The following is an 18,919-nucleotide window of genomic DNA, read 5'->3' as shown; positions in this document are numbered from 1 at the left end:
CCAACTGCTCCCCCCACCAGCCTGCTCACCCCCAACTGCCCTCCCCTCCTGGCCTGATCGCCCCTAACTGCCTCTGCCTCGGCCCCGCCACCATGGTTTTGTCCGGAAGGACGTCCAGAAGGTCTCCCGGAAAGTCTCCCAGTCTAATTAGCATATTACCCTTTTATTAGTATAGATATATATGAAAAAGACTCACAAAAAAACCCTAAATTTTGGGAGATAAAAACCTACAGTGAAATGGGTTTTATTAAGTAGAATAAAACCAGTTATAGAAAGGTCTGACTGCCAGGCTGAGGAAATCTGGATTAGCTCCTGTGACCTAGAGAAGCTGCTTGTGGTTCTGGAGCAAGTAAATGGTACAATAAAACAGTTTCAGCCCGGCGGGCGTGGCTCAGCGCTTGAACATCAACCCATGAATCAGGAGGTCATGGGTTCGATTCCCAGTTGGGGCATATGCCCAGGTTTCAGATTTGATCCCCAGTAGGGGGCATGCAGGAGGCAGCCTATTAATGATTCTCTCTCATTATTTATGTTTCTCTCTCTCCCTCTCTATGAAATTAAAAAAGAAAAAAACCACACTATATATATATATTTTTAAAGTTCCAGTGGTTAAATTTAGAATAATGGAGCAGAAAAAAAGACTAATTTGGGAATATAGAATAGAAGCTGAAATGAGGAAGAAAGCATAGCTGTTAACAAATGTTTTTTAAAAACTGAACCATACTTAGAAATTTATACTAGGAATGAAGATAGACAAAGTTGAGGCCCATGGTTTTCCAGTCTGGGTGAATGAGGTATTAGTGGCACTGGCAAATTTAAAAAAGCTAGAGGCAATAACTGGGACATGAAGATTTGAAACAGGAAAAGAATGAGTTGGATGTGACCTTGAATTTATGGAAACAGCAGGCCATTTACATGGAGATCACAATATAGAACTCCATTTGAAGAAGACAGCAAATTGGATCAAAAAGGTAGAAAGGAAATTATGATGCATTAGAAAGAGTGTTTAAAAAACAAACAAACACAAAAAAGCAGTAGTGAGAAATAGTGTCCAAGACCTAAGATAATAAAGGACTCTATATTTATCAAGAAACGAAGGCATTGGTGACCTTCAAAAACCAAGGACAGAATGAGTGATGAGGCTGTGCAGGCACAAGTAGAAATAAACACTTAAATTTGATGGTAGATGCACCCAATAGAATAGTAGAAACTTGGGTTAGTAAGCCAACCCAATATGTCTTCTAAGACCAGTCAATGGGAAAGAAAGAAGAGCATGCAAGAGAGGAAGAGGCCAAAGACTTGCCTGCTGAAGGACCCTATGGGGGTTGGTGTGAAAAGAAAATAAAGCTTGCCTCTTAGCCTATGAACAGGGTGTGGGTTAAATGTCCACCAGTTTTGCTAGAGTTATTTGAAAAGGGAGGAAGCAGAACAGACTTTCAGTTTTCTTCTTCCTTTCTAGGAATTTTAGGAATGACAGATATTGAACAAGAAGATGGTTCCAACTTGAAATTAATGTTCATTATCTACCAGATTCTGACATACATTTCAGGCGTCTATCTAGATCAATATGCCAGAATGCCAATCAATTAACTTACCATGAGGAATATAAATGCAAAAATTAACATCAGTTGCCCTGCATAAAATCTCCTGGAGATTTTGAGTTAATATGGGGAAATAGTTGGGCAAGGGGTGTTGCTATCCAATCTCTCAGAAGCTATCATGACCTTTAAGGAAAGGATAAAGATATGGTTGTGTGCTGGCAGAAAATTTTTAACTAATTACCTACTTACCTTGTATGTTGGGCTATCATGTTCGCCCCTGACCGGCCATCACCCATTCGCCTTGCATCATGATAGCCAGGCCCTTGAGAAGGTGGGCCATGCCACTCTTTTCTTGGTCCGCTTGCATCCCGTCCATGGCGTTCAACCACACGTCGCTCTTCAGGGTAGTGCTAAAGAAGGTCATATTAAAAGAGAAGTGATGACACCCTCAGCCTCACACCAATTTACTTGTGCTAGTATGCTTTTATTTATTTACTTATTTTTAATTTTTATTATTGATTTTAGAGAGAGGAAGGGAGAGAAAGACAGAGATGAGAGAGAGAGAGAGAGAGAGAGAGAGAAACATTGGTTTGTTGTTCCACTTATTTATCTATTCACTGGATGCTTCTTTTTTTTTTTGGATGCTTCTTGTTATGCGCCTGACCAGGAATCAAACCCACAACCTTAGTGTATTGGGATGATGCTCTAGCCAACTGAGCTACCTGGCCAGGACACTAGTGTGCTTTTAATGTCAGAAGCAAATTAGTAAGATGTCTGGGAAGAAAAAAGAATTAATAATACTAATACAACAACAAATATAAAGGGTTTCCTTCTATTTTGCATTAAGAAGCTACAGAAGGTGGGGTAGGGGGAAATGATTCAGCACTGTAATTTCCATTTCTATACCTTCTAGCACCCAAGTATTTTGTGAATGCTGAGTATTTCTGGATCTCTATATAATGCCTGGATCTATATATGTAAGAAAGCATAGTGAGAGGTCTTAACCTTAAGACAAATTAGGGTATATGATCAACATGTGAACAGCACATAAAAATAGGAGCTGTCATCTTATTTTATAGAGTACTAGTTAGTGCTATGGCTCTGACAAGGTCTTATATCCATGACTATAAAAAACAGAATACTGAACACAAAGAAACAAAAGCCACAGAACCTAGGAGCGGAGGAAAGAAGAGTCAAACTTTTTGATACTTAGCTCACAGAAAATAGAGTTAAAGGAACCCTAAAGAGAACACTGGTAGAACAACTTATTGACGAAAAATAGAATTTTCAAGGGAGGAACAGGATCTCTCCCAGGACATCTTCCCTAAATGAATATCTGAATGCATAGGGCTAGTCTATAATACTGCTTTGGTTTCACTCTAACTACAGCAGGATATCTGATTATATACCCAGGCTTAAGGTTTATAGGTAAACAGTCAATAAAATGATCTACTGAATATTTCCACTTATTAGAAACATTAAAGCTGATAATGCCACCAGGCCCAAATTTATGTCATAAATGCTCTAAACAATCAGAAAGTATACAGTGGTATTAGCAAGAATGCCAAGGGATTAAATTTTTTTCTAGTAAAAAAAGTCCCTAAAAGCCCTGGCCCGTTGCTCAGTGGTTAGAGCGTTGGCCTGTGGACTGAAGGGTTGTGGGTTCGATTCCTGATCAAGGGCACATACCTCATCGGGTGCCTGCAGGCCTAGACTCCAAGTGCGGCACCACAGTGTCTACAATGAGTGGTTTGCACTGCGGAGCACAGCTACTTAGGAGTGGCAAAGTGCCTTCTGGGGCAGCCAGGGAAATACTTTTGTTTGATAACTGGGGCTTGACTTTGTCAAACAGCTCTTTGTTGCACCTACCTTTGCTTTGTCAAATGTAAATCAGATAATAAACCTGAGTATCTTCTTAAATTAAAAAAAAAAAAAAAAAAGGGCACATACCTCAGTTGCCCAGTAGGGTTGTGTATGGGAGGCAAGCAATCAATGTGTCTCTCTCATACAGATGTTTCTCTCCCCACCTCTAACTTCCACTCTCTCTAAAAATCAACAGAAAAAATATCCTCAGGGGACAATTAATAACAACTACAACAATAACAACAACAAAATGAACAAGAATTTCAGGGTTAATATCCAACTTCTTTGAATTACTGATGTTCAACTACTGACAGTAAAATATGAAAAATATGAAGATTTTTTACAGTAAACTAGTCTCCCAGTCATTCTAATCAACCAATCTAGGTCACATCAAAATGATAAGTCCTCGCCCTGGCCGGTTTGGCTCAGTGGATAGAGCGTCGGCCTGCGGACTCAAGGGTCCCAGGTTCGATTCCGGTCAAGGGCATGTACCTTGGTTGCAGGCACATCCCCAGTGGGGGGTGTGCAGGAGGCAGCTGATCAATGTTTCTCTCTCATCGATGTTTCTAACTCTCTATCCCTCTCCCTTCCTTTCTGTAAAAAATCAATAAAATATATTTTTTTTAAAAAATGATAAGTCCTCTAAAGTGATTTCCAAAGAGTTGAGCATAAACCTTCATTAGCACTTACCTGTGCTCCACTCCCTCGGTCTGTAATGACCCTTTCTCCTTCTCTGTTGCCATAGCTGGAAGCGTTACTGCGACTCCCGGGTGGGGCCCCTCTTACACTGTGTCCTGACACTTCTCTCCCAGATCGCTCTGGCCTTTCAACTCTGTTAAACAAAACCCCAAAAGATATGCGATCAAAATTCTATTTTAACTTTCTTTTAACCCAAATGCAATATATACCACCATAGAGGCATTAGAAACTACACGAATACCTTGCTTCCCGTTTGTCACTGGACATGCCTCCTTCACTTTTCCAGGTGGAGGTCCTAGAGGGAGTGGGCCCTGCTTCTCGTGGATGTCTCGGGTGAGTGATATCAGGCCTATCGTGAATGATCACAGTTCTCCTCTCTTCTCGCTCCCCTCGTACTTCACGCCTGTCTGTTTCTCTAAGTTCATTTCTTGGTGGTGGAGGCTCATTTCTCCTGGAATCACTGAAATTTTTGGGATACCTTTCAAAACCTGGATCTTCTCTTCGTGCAGTAGGACGTGTTTTTTTCCCGTCACTTTGACCAACAAAGCGTTCTCGCCTATTGTTTATCCAAAACAAAGAACATAGGTCCTCAGAAGGACTTACTTGGCCTTATTCTTCTTAACTTTATTTACAAAACCTACAATAGTTACATCTTCTGTAAAAATTAACTTAAGGCAAAGCCACCAAAATATCCACAATTATTGATTACTAGAGGCCTGGTACACAGATTCGTGTACGGGTGGGGTCCCTCAGCCTGGCCTGCACCCTTTCGCAATCTGCGACCCCTCGGGGGATGTTGGACTGCCAGGTTTCGGCCTGAGGGATGCAGCAGTGCCAAAGCAGCAGGTGGCTGGAAAGGAGCCCCAGCCAGGGCTGGGCGCAGCTCCACCACCGCTCATCCCAGACCTGCTGCGCCTGCCGCCACCACCTTGTAGCACTGCTACAGAGGCAGGAGAGGCTCCCATCGCCAGCTGAGAGCCTGGCTTTTGGCTGAGCTGCGCTCCTGCTGCGGGAGCCCACTGACCACCCGGGGGCAGCTCCTGCGTTGAGCATCTGCCCCCTGGTGGTCAGTGCGCATCACAGCAACTGGTCGTTCTGGTTGTTTGGTTGTACTGGTCACTTACGCTTTTATATAGATAGATAACTCATAATCTCTTAAACTGAGGTAAATGTCTGGCATGATGGTTGGTTTTTTAGCATCCAGGAGGGATTACATCAAACATTCAAGGCACTACCAACCTGAAGGATATTTCACTGCTCTTAACAATTGAGGCACATCCAAAGCTAATAGTACTCCCACTTAGTTTTAAAGGTTAAGATAAAGCCAATCCTTTCCGGCGGTGACGACCTCCCCACAACAATATGCCTTTCGCTAAGCATCTCCTCCATCCCTCTCCAGAAGAGAAGAGGAAACAAAAGAAGAAACACCTGGTGCAGAGCCCTAATTCCTACTTCATGGATATAAAATGCCCAACCTGCTATGAAATCACCACTGTCTTTAGCCATGTGTGTTGGTTGCTCCACTGTTCTCTGTCAGCCAACAGGAGGAAAAGCAAGGCTTACAGAAGGATGCTCCTTCAGAAGGAAGCAGCACTAGAAGCACCTCAAATCAAGATGAGTGGGAAACCATCCCAATAAACACATTTTGGATTAAAAAAAAAGAAGATAAAGCCAACCTACTTAGCGTTGTTATGGTGGCCTATCAAACTAATTTTTAATACTGAATCATATTCCCAGGAACAAAACTGAACATGCAAAAAGAGAACAGATAAAATCGCTGTGCTGTGTGCTGGGAGCTGGAGAATTTTGCCAAGATAATCTGGGCCTACATAAGATTTGGGAGTTATCTGTCTGAGATAAGCCCAGAAAACAGTAACTCAGACCAAAAAAATGTTCTGTTCACCAGTATCCCCAAAAGGAGACTTCACTCCAACAAGTAGTACATGAAAATGAATCTACTGTCTCTATTTTCCTAAAGCCTTTTTATATTTTCTAAATTAATGAGTGCTAAATACAGTTACTCAGTTTTAAATGCCACCACTAGGGGAAAGGGAAATCAGTGAAGAAATAATTGTTTAATATATTTGCAGCTAGAGTAGAAGAAATAAATCTAATATATTAATTCATATACTAGTAAAGCCATCTAGTATAAATAGTGATGTTACCTTGAAGTTTTATCATGTTATCCAAGATACAAATTTATTCTTTGTTTAAATCTGGGTTATTATGGCGATTTTTAGTTGATTAGTTGTTTTTCCTTGGCTACCTCTCAATTTTCTTCATATTACAATCCTCTTTAGCTGTCCCTTATAAATTCTGTATTATAAAACATGCGCAATTTGAATGACTGAGAGAAGTTGCTGCCATTCACAGGCATTATTTGGACAGTTCACAGAACTCATGAATAAAATGAGGGCGTTTTGTGTTTGTGGTGTTTTTTTTTTTAAGATTTTGTTTTTTTAGAGAGAGAGGGAGAGGGAGAGGGAGAGAAACATTGATTGCCTACTGCATGCCCTGACTGGGGATCGAGCCTGCAACCCAGGCATGTGCCCTGACTAGGAATCAAAATGGCAACCTTTTGGTGCACAGAACTATACTCAACGATTGGAGCCACACCAGCCAGGATAATGGTGTTTTTTAAATTTTTATTTATGTTCTATTTTATTATTTATGTTGCAGCATTTTTATATTTGGAAAGGAGAATACAGAGCATAACATAAAGTAAAGGAAAACAAAGGTCTGCAACTGGATTGATGACTTTTCCATGGAGTATGATAACTGCTATGTAAATTATTTTAGTAAATTCGACATTTGAAGGGAAGACTTCTTATATCAGCAAAAGGATCAAACATCACATTTTTGAAGCCTAGAACTTATTTAAATTAAAAAAAAAGTTGGTCTAAAATCATTATAAAGAATGCATGGACATAGGTCTACCAGTTGAACTGTCCATTAGAGTAAATCCTGACTGGACAAGTTAGCTGTGGTTGACCCCTGTGTGGCAGTACAATGTCTTTTGTCTTACTGCAAAAGGACAAAAGCTGCTAGGAAGTTTAGGTTCTTTAGAATAGAATTTTTAAATAGGCAGTTTAGTCTTTGAGGGTTTCTCGAAGTGTAGAAAGTCATCATGTAAACACTACATGTCTAATCATTTTAGAGTGGTGGCCGTTCTCTCTTCAGGAGCTGGTCCACAAAGTGAATTTCAATGATTCATGTTTTCCATGGTCGTTTCTGAATATCTTTCCCATGAGAGAAAGGAAAAGGGAAAGAAGAGCTACACTGAATTTGGGACCTGTTGGCCAACGGGAATGTCACTCCATGGAAATACAGGTTCAGCTTGTTCACACTTGTTACTGTGTAGCTTCTAAGCTTGGTTCTTAGATCTGTTTCATATTTTAAACTAGTTCCATTTCACAGTTCTAATTATTCAAACCAATTTTTACAGCCTCCTGGGTAGGTCATCTTGACTCTTGAATTATAATATTTTGAGATGTTCTCACACCAAAATGTACCAAAAAGTGCACAGAGTGAAGGCAATTTACAGCAAACAAAATAAAACAAATACACAGCTTATTTCATTTGAAAAACAAAAACCAAACATATGACTTGTTTTGAACACTCAGTTCTGACCTATATACTTTAAGACCTATAGATTTTAAGAGAACCAAACTTATCACTAGCAAGGTTCATATACTAAATACAACAATTTTCAACATAACCTATTTACCTTTCAAAAGATGAAGACTGTACTGATGAACTCTCAGGAAACCTGCCCCTCTCTCGGTGATCAAAGTCATTAAATCTGTTCTGTTGGCGAGAGTAGTCAGATCCATGGCTGAATCGTGCATCAGTATCTAGAGACAACTTTTTATTCTCGCTCCAGTAAGGATCATCTCGCCTTGAAGAGAAATATTTGCTCATTTATATAAGTTAGTATTATAATAACCAAACAACACTTACTTGGAGTCATATATACCACATGCTAGGAACTGTGGATACAGAAGGCTAATGAACTCAAAACACAAAACATTCTGTTACAAGAACGAGCTAGCAACAAATTATTAAATTATGTAAAGTCATATAGTGTTAGAGGAATTTCACAGGAGAGAAAGTAGTTGAAAAACTGTCTGCTTTAAAATTATCAGATGGAAAAGACAAATGAGGTAAAACATTCAATATACCATTTTAGTAGTATAATTCTTTTTTTTTTAATGTGCTTTTTTTTGTTTTTGTTTTTGTTAATATATTTTTATTGATTTCAGAGAGGAAGAGGGAAAGAAAGATCAAAACATCAATGATGAGAGACAATCATTGATCGGCTGCCTCCTACATGCCCCCTACTGGGGATCAAGCCCGCAACACGGGCATGTGCCCTTGACCGGACCCAGGACCCTTCAGTCCGCAGGCCAACCCTCTATCCACTGAGCCAAACCAGCTAGGGCTAGTAGTAAAATTCTAACCAGCAGTATACAAACTTTTCAGCTATACTTAATTTTAGAAAGGTTTGAGGGATTAAGTCCCAAGCACAATTCATTCATTACACCTATTTCTCAACACAATCCACTAAATCTCATAGATTTCATATTAAAATTAAATGATTATATTATATTTTTGAAATCTATTGTGAATCATGAACACAGACACACACCGAATCTATATTTGAGCCTTCCCAAGTTATGTCATCCATTTTTTTAAACGTATTTTATTGATTTTTTTTTTTTTTACAGAGAGGAAGGGAGAGGGATAGAGAGTTAGAAACATCAATGAGAGAGAAACATCAATCAGCTGCCTCCTGCACACCTCCTACTGGGGATGTGCCCGCAACCAAGGTACATGCCCTTGACCGGAATCAAACCTGGGACCCTTCAGTCCGCAGGCCGATGCTCTATCCACTGAGCCAAACCGGTTAGGGCTATGGCATCCATTTTTGTTATCAGTAGTACCTTGTAAGAATGTTGAAAACGGATCTGAGAACAACCACTGAAACCTACTATAACCATGTATTTTCATCATAATGGGAAAACATTTGGCATTAGGAAGGAAAGAGAAAGGAAAGCAGACTCTTCCTACTTGATAATGCGCTGCAATCATTCCCATCTCTGTGGATCATGACCTCTTTATTCCAGGGATGATTGCCTATACTTTCTAGTTCTCTAGTTAGTTTTAGCTTGAAAGGAGTAAGACAGCAAGTGTAACTGTAAAAGAAAAAAGCAAACATTTACCTATGATCTACATCACGTGGCCGTTTCAAAGAATTCCTTTTTTCTTGTTCATAACGAAGCTGCTGCTGCTGCCTTCTCAGTTCCTCTCGTTCTCTAGCAATACGTTCAGCTTCCTTACGACGTTCCTTCAGACAACACAGAAGGAAGAACCAACCAATGCAAAATGAAAACATAAGGTAAGTATATATGCAACCTTGTTTTAATCCTGTCATTAAGAAACCATCATAGACAATCACTAGGCAAAACACTTGGGACAAATACATAAACAAATATGACTCTAGGAATCAGTAATCTAGGCTATAGTTACTATTCTGCAACATTAAAAATAAGAGATTGATTGGGTGGTAAAAGCTGGCAAGTAATTGGGAAGGTCAGATTTAGTTCAATCATTTGATTCAAAGAAAAGCACCCACAGGGAATTAGAAATAGAGTTCTTAAAACATATGGACACTAAGGGCCTTAAAACCCTGGATGCAATTCTGCAGAGAGGCATTATTACCTTCCAGCCTTGGGAAATCATTCCCACTATAATATGTAAGGAAATAGTTATTTTCTAAGATTGGGATAGTGACAGAGCCTGGATTACAACTACTCTGGACTCATAGTCCTATGCTCAGACTATTAGGCTGCCATGATATTGCAGAGCTTGAGTTATTACCAATTGGCTAGAACGAAGTCACTACTGAATTAATTTTTAACTAGCATCTAATTCATTGTTATCTTTCAGGGGCACTTAATAAATGCTCATTAGCTGAACTCATTCCATAGAAGCTTTACCAAAGTAAAGCAAATTTCAGGGCAAAAATCACAGGGTTTGGAAAAGGTCAGTTATTTAAGATGAAAAGATTTTCTGACTGCACCTGTTCAATACGAATGCGTTCCCTTTCCAAGCGTTCGCGTTCCATTCTCTCTCTCTCTAGTTTTTGCCTTTCAATTTCTAGGCGCTCTCTCTCTCTGAGTAAGCGTTCCCGTTCTTCCCGTTCACGAATTATTCTAATGCGTTCTCGCTCTCGACGCTCTCTTTCTGCAATCTCTCTTCGTCTAACAAAAATCAGTATTTAGAAATACTTAAATTATGCTAGCACTGTGTGAAAGAGAATAATTTTTTAATTTGAAATTTTTATTGAGATTGGCAATTTTAAACTTCAACTTAATCTAAGTAGTTTTAATATAATTGGAAAGAAAACTCAAAATAAGAAAACTTTAAACAGACCCCAACACTGTCACTTATTTATTAAGACTGTCAACTGAGCAGCTGAATTTTATACAGTAGTTGCCTCTTAGATGATTCCTGCTTAAATAAAAATCCCACTATAATAATAGCCCATTAATAAATTGACATTTTGAAAAGGAGATATTCTACATATATAAATTTACAAAACTACAATTTACATTGTTTCTGACAAAAATTTCTATAGTATACAGTCTATGTCCTTAAACAAGGTTTACCTTATTTTGATGACTTGGGGGTTATACTCATCAACATGAATTACAGCAAATGTTATATGTAATAAAATGGAGGCCCTTAAGGGCTTTTTTGGAGTATTCATTAGCCCATAACAGATGGCTCCAGGTAAACGCATTTTTGAGTCAGGAGATAGCTCAAATGTTTGCTGAACTGAATTAACTTCTTATATCAGACTTTTAATAGTTTTTGTCATTTCCTCACTCTAAGGAACTCAGTGTACTTTGTCTCTCAGTATGTCTTCCTCCATCAACCTAGTAGTTCTCAATCCCCCATGGAAATCTGAGGGGCATTTTTAATCATTACAATGACCATGGAGTACTACCAGCATTTACTGAGTAGGGACCAAGGATTCTAAATATCTTATGATGCATAGGATAGTCCTGCACAACAAAAAACTGTCCAATACTCCTAATATCTTTCAAATGACATAATGGACATTTATGTCATTAAAACAACAACAAAAAAATCACCTTAAAAAATCTGAGCCTAAAACTTATTTTTAATAAATGCTAGGTTGGCTTGTTTGCTTTGACATGGTTTAATATTCACTACAATTTCCAGAAATGCAACTTCCTGCAAAAAAAAAAAAAAAAAAAAAAAAAAAAAGGTGGGGGGATTATATTATCTTGAGAACTTCACTAAGAGTTGTTCACCACTTCAGAAACGACGTCATGATGTCAACACCACTCCTGGTCTTTGACTCACCAATACGACATACCAATATCAGTCTGTATTTGTAGCTGTCACATTTTCATTGAGTCTAAAGAGGGGTACAAACATCTGACTACTTCATTAGGTCTTCTGGAGAGGCATGCCTAAACATTCACATCTGGAATACATGCTTCATTATAAATTACTTTATTTCTCCTTTAAATTAGAGTTAAGGCATCATATTGATTTTCTGGGAAATTATTTGTATAGTTAGGTACATTATATATCAATTTTATTTCAGAATAGTAAACAGGGTACTGCAACTTTTTTGTTACATATAAAAGGGTTATGAGTCAGATAGTTTTGAGAATTGCTGCTCTAGTAGCCACTACTCTTTTTTTTCAGATTGTCATTTAAATAGGAAGCTCAGCATATTGGGATTTCATAAAAAAAGGGGAAAAGAGTTCTGAGTAAAGCAAGGATTATTTCCTTTTAGTAAAGTGTGTGGCAATAACAGTATTATTTAAGTTGATAAAAATATCTCTGGACTAACACTCTTGTGTATGAATAGGTGAAATTCCATAAGTTACCTCTCAATTAGATAGGTTAATTTTTGGAAATTTATATTATAAAACACTTTAATAAGAATATTTTAAGTGGTATCCAAAAATTAACATACAAAAGCAAATTGGCACTCATTGTGAACAGCTAAGATACTGCCACCAAAAATAGAAATGTTTTTTGTTCTCAGTTTCTTTTAAAGAGAATTCTTGGTTTGAGAGATAGAGCTTGAACAAAATAAGATTTACAGGGCAAATCTTCCTTCACTGGGGCTCTAGTCCAAAATATAATACATGTTTTCTAAAATGTCAACATACTATTTGAATACTATAGCTTACATTGAAACTATCTTACCTCAAAAATCAAATTTTCCTTTAAAATCATGTCTTTTATGGCAGCAACTTTGGAGAGGAAAGAGCATTGGACTTGGAGTCAGAAGACTTGGGTCTGAGTCCCGACTCTGCCACTCATTAGCAATGTGGCATTGGAAGAGTCATTTAGCCTCTCTGGGCCTCTTTTTATTTTTCAATTATATAATGGGCATAACTAACCTTACAGGACTGTTGAGACAGAGACAATAGATGGAAAGGTAACTTTGTAAATTGTAAAATAGCATGCAAACTTGAGAAATAATTAGGTTTTACTCTATTTCTTAAAAGTGGCAAATAGCTTTCTGTGGGAATACAATTCTAATAGTATTAAATATGTACTTATAGTTAAAGACAGGTATAAAATAGACTGTTTCTACCTTCGAAGTTCCATTGCTTGTCGCAATCTTTCAAAACGAACTAAATGTTCTCTTAGTCTTTGTTCCTTCATCTTTTCAAAAGGCAAGATGTCTTTCCTTCTGTAGTCTTTGTCCCTTCTTTTATCTAGGCTAGCTCTCTCCTTTTCCTTACTTCTTCCATGAATCTGTAGAAAAAGATTATAGAAGGACTAGATGTTAAAAATAATTTTGGACTGTTTTCGACGTTCAGCTGGTCATTTAAAAACCTTAAGTGAGTAATGGCATTCCATTTTTCTTAGATTTTCTAGCATGGCATTATTACAGAGCTAAATTAAAGAGGAAGGGTACAGAGATTCTGAATTATCTTTTTTTGCAAACAGTAAAATTATATACAACATCCCTTTCAGAGACTTACTTTCTCATATCTTCCTCTTCTTGATGGCCTACAATGATCTCCTTTAGTTTGGTCTAGTATTACCATATGTCCAGGGCTCTTTGAACCTAAGAGAGAAAAAAATATTAGATAAACATTAGATAAATGTCTAAAAATTATTTCATTTAAAAAATATAATGTGAAAATGCTGAATTCTTAGACAACTAGATATTCACAAACCAATACATGAAATTAAAAAACCAACTTATTTTATGAGAACATAAATGCAAAGCTTTTAGAACTAGCTCAATCTGCTAATGCAAATATTTTCAGTAATAACAAAAGATCCCAACTCAACTATAGTTGTCAACTATAGTGGAGTGTAGGGGTTACAAATGACTGCAACTAGAAATAAAATACTTCTGAAATCATAATGTAATTATCATATAATTTTCTATGATAGAATTAAGGCAGCCCAGATTTAATAGTAAGGAGGCTTAGTGCAACAAACACATTTGTTTTCTAGGAGTAAAAAATAAGATAATTAGTCCTATTGGACCTCCTTTTCTAAAACAGTAACACCTAACAATGAAGTTTAAATATTTATCTGGTTTTAATTTCAAGTTTTCCCTTCCACTGTAAAATTAAGTTGTAGAATAAATTAGAAAAAGATTGAGGAGATACATAGCATACTTATTCGCTTCTTTTCTTCACTTTTTTTAATGAATTCAGAAGTTTGGCCACTTGATCCATTATCATTCTTCTCATCTTTACCTTCCATCTTCTTAGTATCCTTGCTTTCTTTTTTTTCAGATTTCTCAGACAACCTTTTCTCTTCTTTTTTGACAGAGGCTTGTGTCCTGACCACAGCACCGCACGCAAGAACACAACAGAATGAGAACTAGTGCATCAATGTACCAAAAAGTCAATGTACTTATCAAAAAATAAATCCTTACTTGCTACTTCTATCACTGATGTTTTTTTTGTCCCCAGAATTTCTGGAACTACTCTTTTCATCATTTTCTTTCTTTAATTCTTTCTTAGATGGATCACCTTTTACCTGAAAGGTTCAAATAGAAAAAAAACACTTTATGTTTTAAAGTTACATTTTTATGATTATTAAAAGTATATTGATGGTTAAAAATTTGAAAAATATAAAAGCTAAAAAAATAAAAATGAATGCATAAAAATCATTCTTAATTTTACTTCTTACTAGTGTAACATTTTTAAATTGAGAATTACTAGTCCTCAAAGTAACCCTTTATAAAACAGGTAAGCTTACTTTTTCAACAGAGATTAACTGTCCATGCAGCTCAGTGCGATGAAGATGTGCAATACACCTGGACACCTCTGTGCTTGAAGACATAGTTACTATGCCATAGCACTTGGCTCCAGGACTTCGAGCATTTGTAACTACCTTTGCACTCAGAACCTGTAAAATAAGATTATACTTTAGAAAGTTTTACTTCACAACTACACAGATTTTAAACAGGTAAAACTTCAGATCTGAGACTATTCAAGTTAAAGGATCTATTTAGGTACATAAATTCATGATAAGGACAAATTTGCATACATATAGTATATGTTTCATATACTTTTGATCATCATCTACCTTGCCTATAAATACTTAGTAAATATTCAAGGGAACAATTTAAAGCATCAAAAAGCAATTTATAATGAACTCATGTGCGTATCTGCATAACCCATAGACATAGATGGTAGAGTGGTGAGGGGTTCAGGGGGTAGAGGGGTTGCAGAGGGCAATGGGGGAGAAAAAGGGACATATGTAATACTTTCAACAATAAAAATTTATTTTAAAAAAAGCAATTTATCTTTTTAGTTTTTCTTTTTATATTTTTCAAATATACAGCCAAAAACACAGTCACATCAATTAAGTAATGGTACCTTTAATGAAAGCAAATAACATTCTCAATTAGATTTGGGCCAAAATTTCCATTACAGGACCCCTTGAATCTCTTAGAGAAAAAAAAAGGAAAGAAAGAAAACAAAAAAGATATGTGTCACACAGCCAGTGCAGTGGTTGAGCATTGAACCAGGAGGTCACAGTTTGATTCCCGGTCAGGGCTCATGCCAGGGTTGTGGACTCGCTCCCCAGTGTGGGGACATGCAGGAGGCAGCTGATCAATGATTCTCTCTCATCATTGATGTTTCTATCTCTCTCCCCTTCTGCCTTCCTCTCTGAAATCAATAAAAAAAAGGTGTCTAGAAAGTTTCTAAGTGGGTTTTAACATTGTTCTATACTATAAGAAGCTTTCACAAATAATCAGCCATATATAAAAAAGCAGCCTTAAAAATGCATTCTAAAAATTATACTTTAAAAAGACACTTTCCGCCCCAACCGGTTTGGCTCAGTGGATAGAGCGTCGGCCTGCAGACTCAAGGGTCCCAGGTTCGATTCCAGTCAAGGGCATGTACCTTGGTTGCGGGCACATTCCCAATGGGGAGTGTGCAGGAGGCAGCTGATTGATGTTTCTCTCTCATTGATGTTTCTAACTCTCTATCCCTCTCCCTTCCTCTCTGTAAAAAGTCAATAAAATATATTTAAAAAATAAAAATAAAAAAGACACTTTCCATTTATGGCCTTTTAAAATGTCTATTCATATAAAAACAACAAATAATCTCAGCTTTATAAAACGCATAGTTAGGAAATATAAGGCAGAGATGGGTGAGTGAGAAGAAAAGAAAAGTGAGAGAGAACAATCTAGGGCAGGGGTCCTCAAACTACGGACCGCGGGCCACATGTAAATACAAATATTGTATTTGTTCCCGTTTTGTTTTTTTACTTCAAAATAAGATATGTGCAGTGTGCATAGGAATTTGTTCATAGTTTTTTTTTAAACTATAGTCCGGCCCTCCAACGGTCTGAGGGACAGTGAACTGGCCCCCTGTTTAAAAAGTTTGAGGACCCCTGATCTAGGGTGAATCGAGAGGAACACAGACATAATGCCAGGAAGAGGTAAACAGGGAATTTAGGAGGTTTTATGGTTATAGGTGGCTAGAAACTTAGCTTTTATCTTTAACTCTGGGAAAGGCCAACTTGCCCAACAGCAATTTTATCAAGTGTGTGGTATCCTTCTACAGGTTTAGTCCTAATAAATGCCAACATTAAAATACTGTTTATTACCTCTAACAATAAATTACTGAAAGTTATACAAAAAGTATACCACAGCTGCCCTGGCCAGTGGTTAGAGCGTCATCCCACACACTGAAAGGCACAGGTTGGATTTCTGGCCCCAGTCAGGGCATATGTCAGAGGCAACCAGTGTGGGAGGCAACCAATCAATGTGTCTTTCTCACATCGATGTTTCTCTCTCTCTCTCCCTCCTCCTTTCCTACTCTCTCTAAAAATCAATGAAAAAAATATCCTCGGCCCTAACCGGTTTGGCTCAGTGGATAGAGCATCGGCCTGTGGACTGAAGGGTCCCAGGTTCGATTCCGGTCAAGGTCATGTACCTTGGTTGAGGACACATCCCCAAGAGGGCTGTGCAGGAGGCAGCTGATCGATGTTTCTCTCTCATCGATGTTTCAAACTCTCTATCCCTCTCCCTTTCTCTCTGTAAAAAATCAATAAAATATATTAAAAATATATATATATCCTCACGCCCTCGCTGGTTTGGCTCAGTGGAGAGAGCTTCGGCCTGCAGACTGAAGGGTCCCGGGTTCAGTTCCAATTAAGGGCACATGCCCGGGTTGTGGGCTCAATCCCCAGTGGGGGGCGTGCAGGAGGCAGCCGATCAGTGATTCTCTCTCATAATTGATGTTTCTATCTCTCCCTCTCCCTTTCTCTCTGAATTCAATAAAAATATATTTAAAAAGAAAAAAAATCCTCGGGAAAAGATTAACAAAAACAAAACAATAAATTATTGAAAATAAAACAGAAAGTATACCACAGCTGCCCTGGCTGGTGTCTCAGTTAGTTGAGCGTCATCCTATACACCAGGAAGTAGCTGTTTCAATTCCTGGTCAAAGGCACATGCTCAGATTACAGCTCCATTCCCGGTAGGGGATGTGCAGGAGTTAACCTATCTCACATCAACGTTTCTCTCTCACTCTCCCTTCCTCTCTAAAAATCAACAAACGGTTGTTTGTTTGTCTTTTAAAAAAAGGTATAACACAACTAATCTCAGGACTATAATTCTCAGTGTTCTGTATCTGATGCCTATAAGAACTCTATAATTAAATTAAAAAACAAAAAAACCCATCAACTCCTAAAATCAAGATAACAGATTTTTATAATATTCACTAGAGGCCCAGTGCACGAAAATTTGTGCACTCGACGGGGGGGGGGGGGGGGGGGTGGTGCGCAGGTCCCCTCAGCCCAGCCTGCGCCCTCTGGTAGTCCGGGACCCCTCAGGGATGTCCAACTGATGGCTCAGGCCTGCTCCCTGGGGGAACGGGCCTAAGCTGGCAGTCGGACATCCTTAGCACTGCCACGGAGGCAGGAGAGGCTCCCGCCACCACTGCTGTGCTGGCCAGCCATGAGCCAGCTTCTGGCTGAGCAGTGTTCCCCCTGTGGAAGTGCACTGACCACCAGGGGACAGCTCCTGAGTTAAGTGTCTGCCCCTTGGTGGCCAGTGCACGTCATAGCAACCAGTCATTCCCAGTTGTTCCGCCATTAGGGTCAATTTGGATATTACCCTTTTATTATATAGGATTAATGGCTATTTGCCAGTATTGATTTAATAAATATTTGAAAGCCTATCATGTGCACACATAGCAGATAAGGCCCCTGTTATCAAATAGCTTACAGTGGAGTAGGTTAATATATAATGTATTTTAAAATTTAAGTAGAAAGTAATGAGTGCCCTAAGGGTTACAGATCAACTGCAATTCAATCTAACAACTATTAATTGAATATTCAATTCATTTTTGACTATTTTTCTCTTCCGTTAGTTTTCCCTTGTCAGAGAAACTTTTCCTAGTGAACCAAACCACAGTGAAGCCTCCCCTTTTGCTCTCTTAGCACCATGTACCCTGCCATCACAGCACATATCACTTTATCTGACTAAGTACTATTTTTACCAGTTTCACATTTTCCTCCAGCACTGGACTGTTTTGTTTTTTCCAATTCTATATCCCATTGCCTAATATTAGTCTACCTATATTTCCTAGATGACCAGATCTGCCTCAGCAATCCTAGGTCCTAGAAAAATCAGGATGAATGTGATGAATAAAACTCAGTTCTTGGCTTAAGTGGGCTCAAAATATGAGCTTTCAATACTAAGATTCCCCAGGGCTCAGAGTGAGATAATATGATGAAACTCACCATTACCATAGAACTCAATAATTATGCCTATATCAGTCCTAAGAGAAATAAGAGAAACAATTTTGACTAAATCCTTGTTTCAAATAAAGATAGTAGAAACATGGATAAAAAGGCAAAAAGAATGTACCTTTCCATATTTGCCAAAGAGGTTCTTCAAATCAGCAGCTTTGGTATTAGAAGAAAGTCCACTAACCCAGATATTTTTAGTTGAGCTTCCACTGTTCCCACTAGTACTACTTGTACTTCCTAGAATAGATTCAATTATCAGATAGTTAAGTATCTCAATTGGATTTTTTAAAACAAAATTATTAGGACCACATTCTTTCAAAATTATAAAACCCTCTCATTTAATTTTGACAGTATAACTTACTCTATCAAAACCAACCACAATAATAGGCAATACAACCACAGTGCGGAAACAAGTCTGAATACTGCATTCTTTCTACTACATGAATTTTAAGTGGATAAAAACATCAACCACATGGTCTTGGACTTTTGCTGTTAAGTGTAATAATTTATACTCTACC

The 18,919-nt window shown here is 38.0% G+C and overlaps 1 protein-coding gene and 1 pseudogene across 3 annotated transcripts in view; one reads left to right on the top strand and one right to left on the bottom strand.

Moving 5' to 3' along the window:
• Positions 1 to 18,919, bottom strand: part of SLTM (SAFB-like, transcription modulator) — a 55,299-nt gene that overhangs the window by 1,903 nt on the left and 34,477 nt on the right. For all 3 annotated transcript variants that reach the window (XM_014530872.1, XM_014530870.1, XM_014530871.1), the window contains 12 exons: positions 18,520 to 18,638; positions 14,388 to 14,537; positions 14,062 to 14,165; positions 13,799 to 13,965; positions 13,148 to 13,233; positions 12,754 to 12,917; positions 10,186 to 10,366; positions 9,326 to 9,450; positions 7,831 to 8,001; positions 4,345 to 4,659; positions 4,095 to 4,236; positions 1,791 to 1,951 (listed from right to left, as the gene is read on the bottom strand). In XM_014530872.1, coding sequence (XP_014386358.1) covers positions 1,791 to 1,951; positions 4,095 to 4,236; positions 4,345 to 4,659; positions 7,831 to 8,001; positions 9,326 to 9,450; positions 10,186 to 10,366; positions 12,754 to 12,917; positions 13,148 to 13,233; positions 13,799 to 13,965; positions 14,062 to 14,165; positions 14,388 to 14,537; positions 18,520 to 18,638 — 1,885 coding nt within the window. The remainder of the gene's footprint in view (positions 1 to 1,790; positions 1,952 to 4,094; positions 4,237 to 4,344; positions 4,660 to 7,830; positions 8,002 to 9,325; positions 9,451 to 10,185; positions 10,367 to 12,753; positions 12,918 to 13,147; positions 13,234 to 13,798; positions 13,966 to 14,061; positions 14,166 to 14,387; positions 14,538 to 18,519; positions 18,639 to 18,919) is intronic.
• Positions 5,202 to 5,754, top strand: LOC102259280 (annotated as a pseudogene).

The sequence above is a fragment of the Myotis brandtii genome, unplaced genomic scaffold, assembly GCF_000412655.1.
Source record: "Myotis brandtii unplaced genomic scaffold, ASM41265v1 scaffold781, whole genome shotgun sequence".
Taxonomy (NCBI): Eukaryota; Metazoa; Chordata; class Mammalia; order Chiroptera; family Vespertilionidae; genus Myotis; species Myotis brandtii.
Note: the sequence above shows the minus strand (reverse complement) of the source record. Positions and strands in the feature narration are given on the sequence as shown.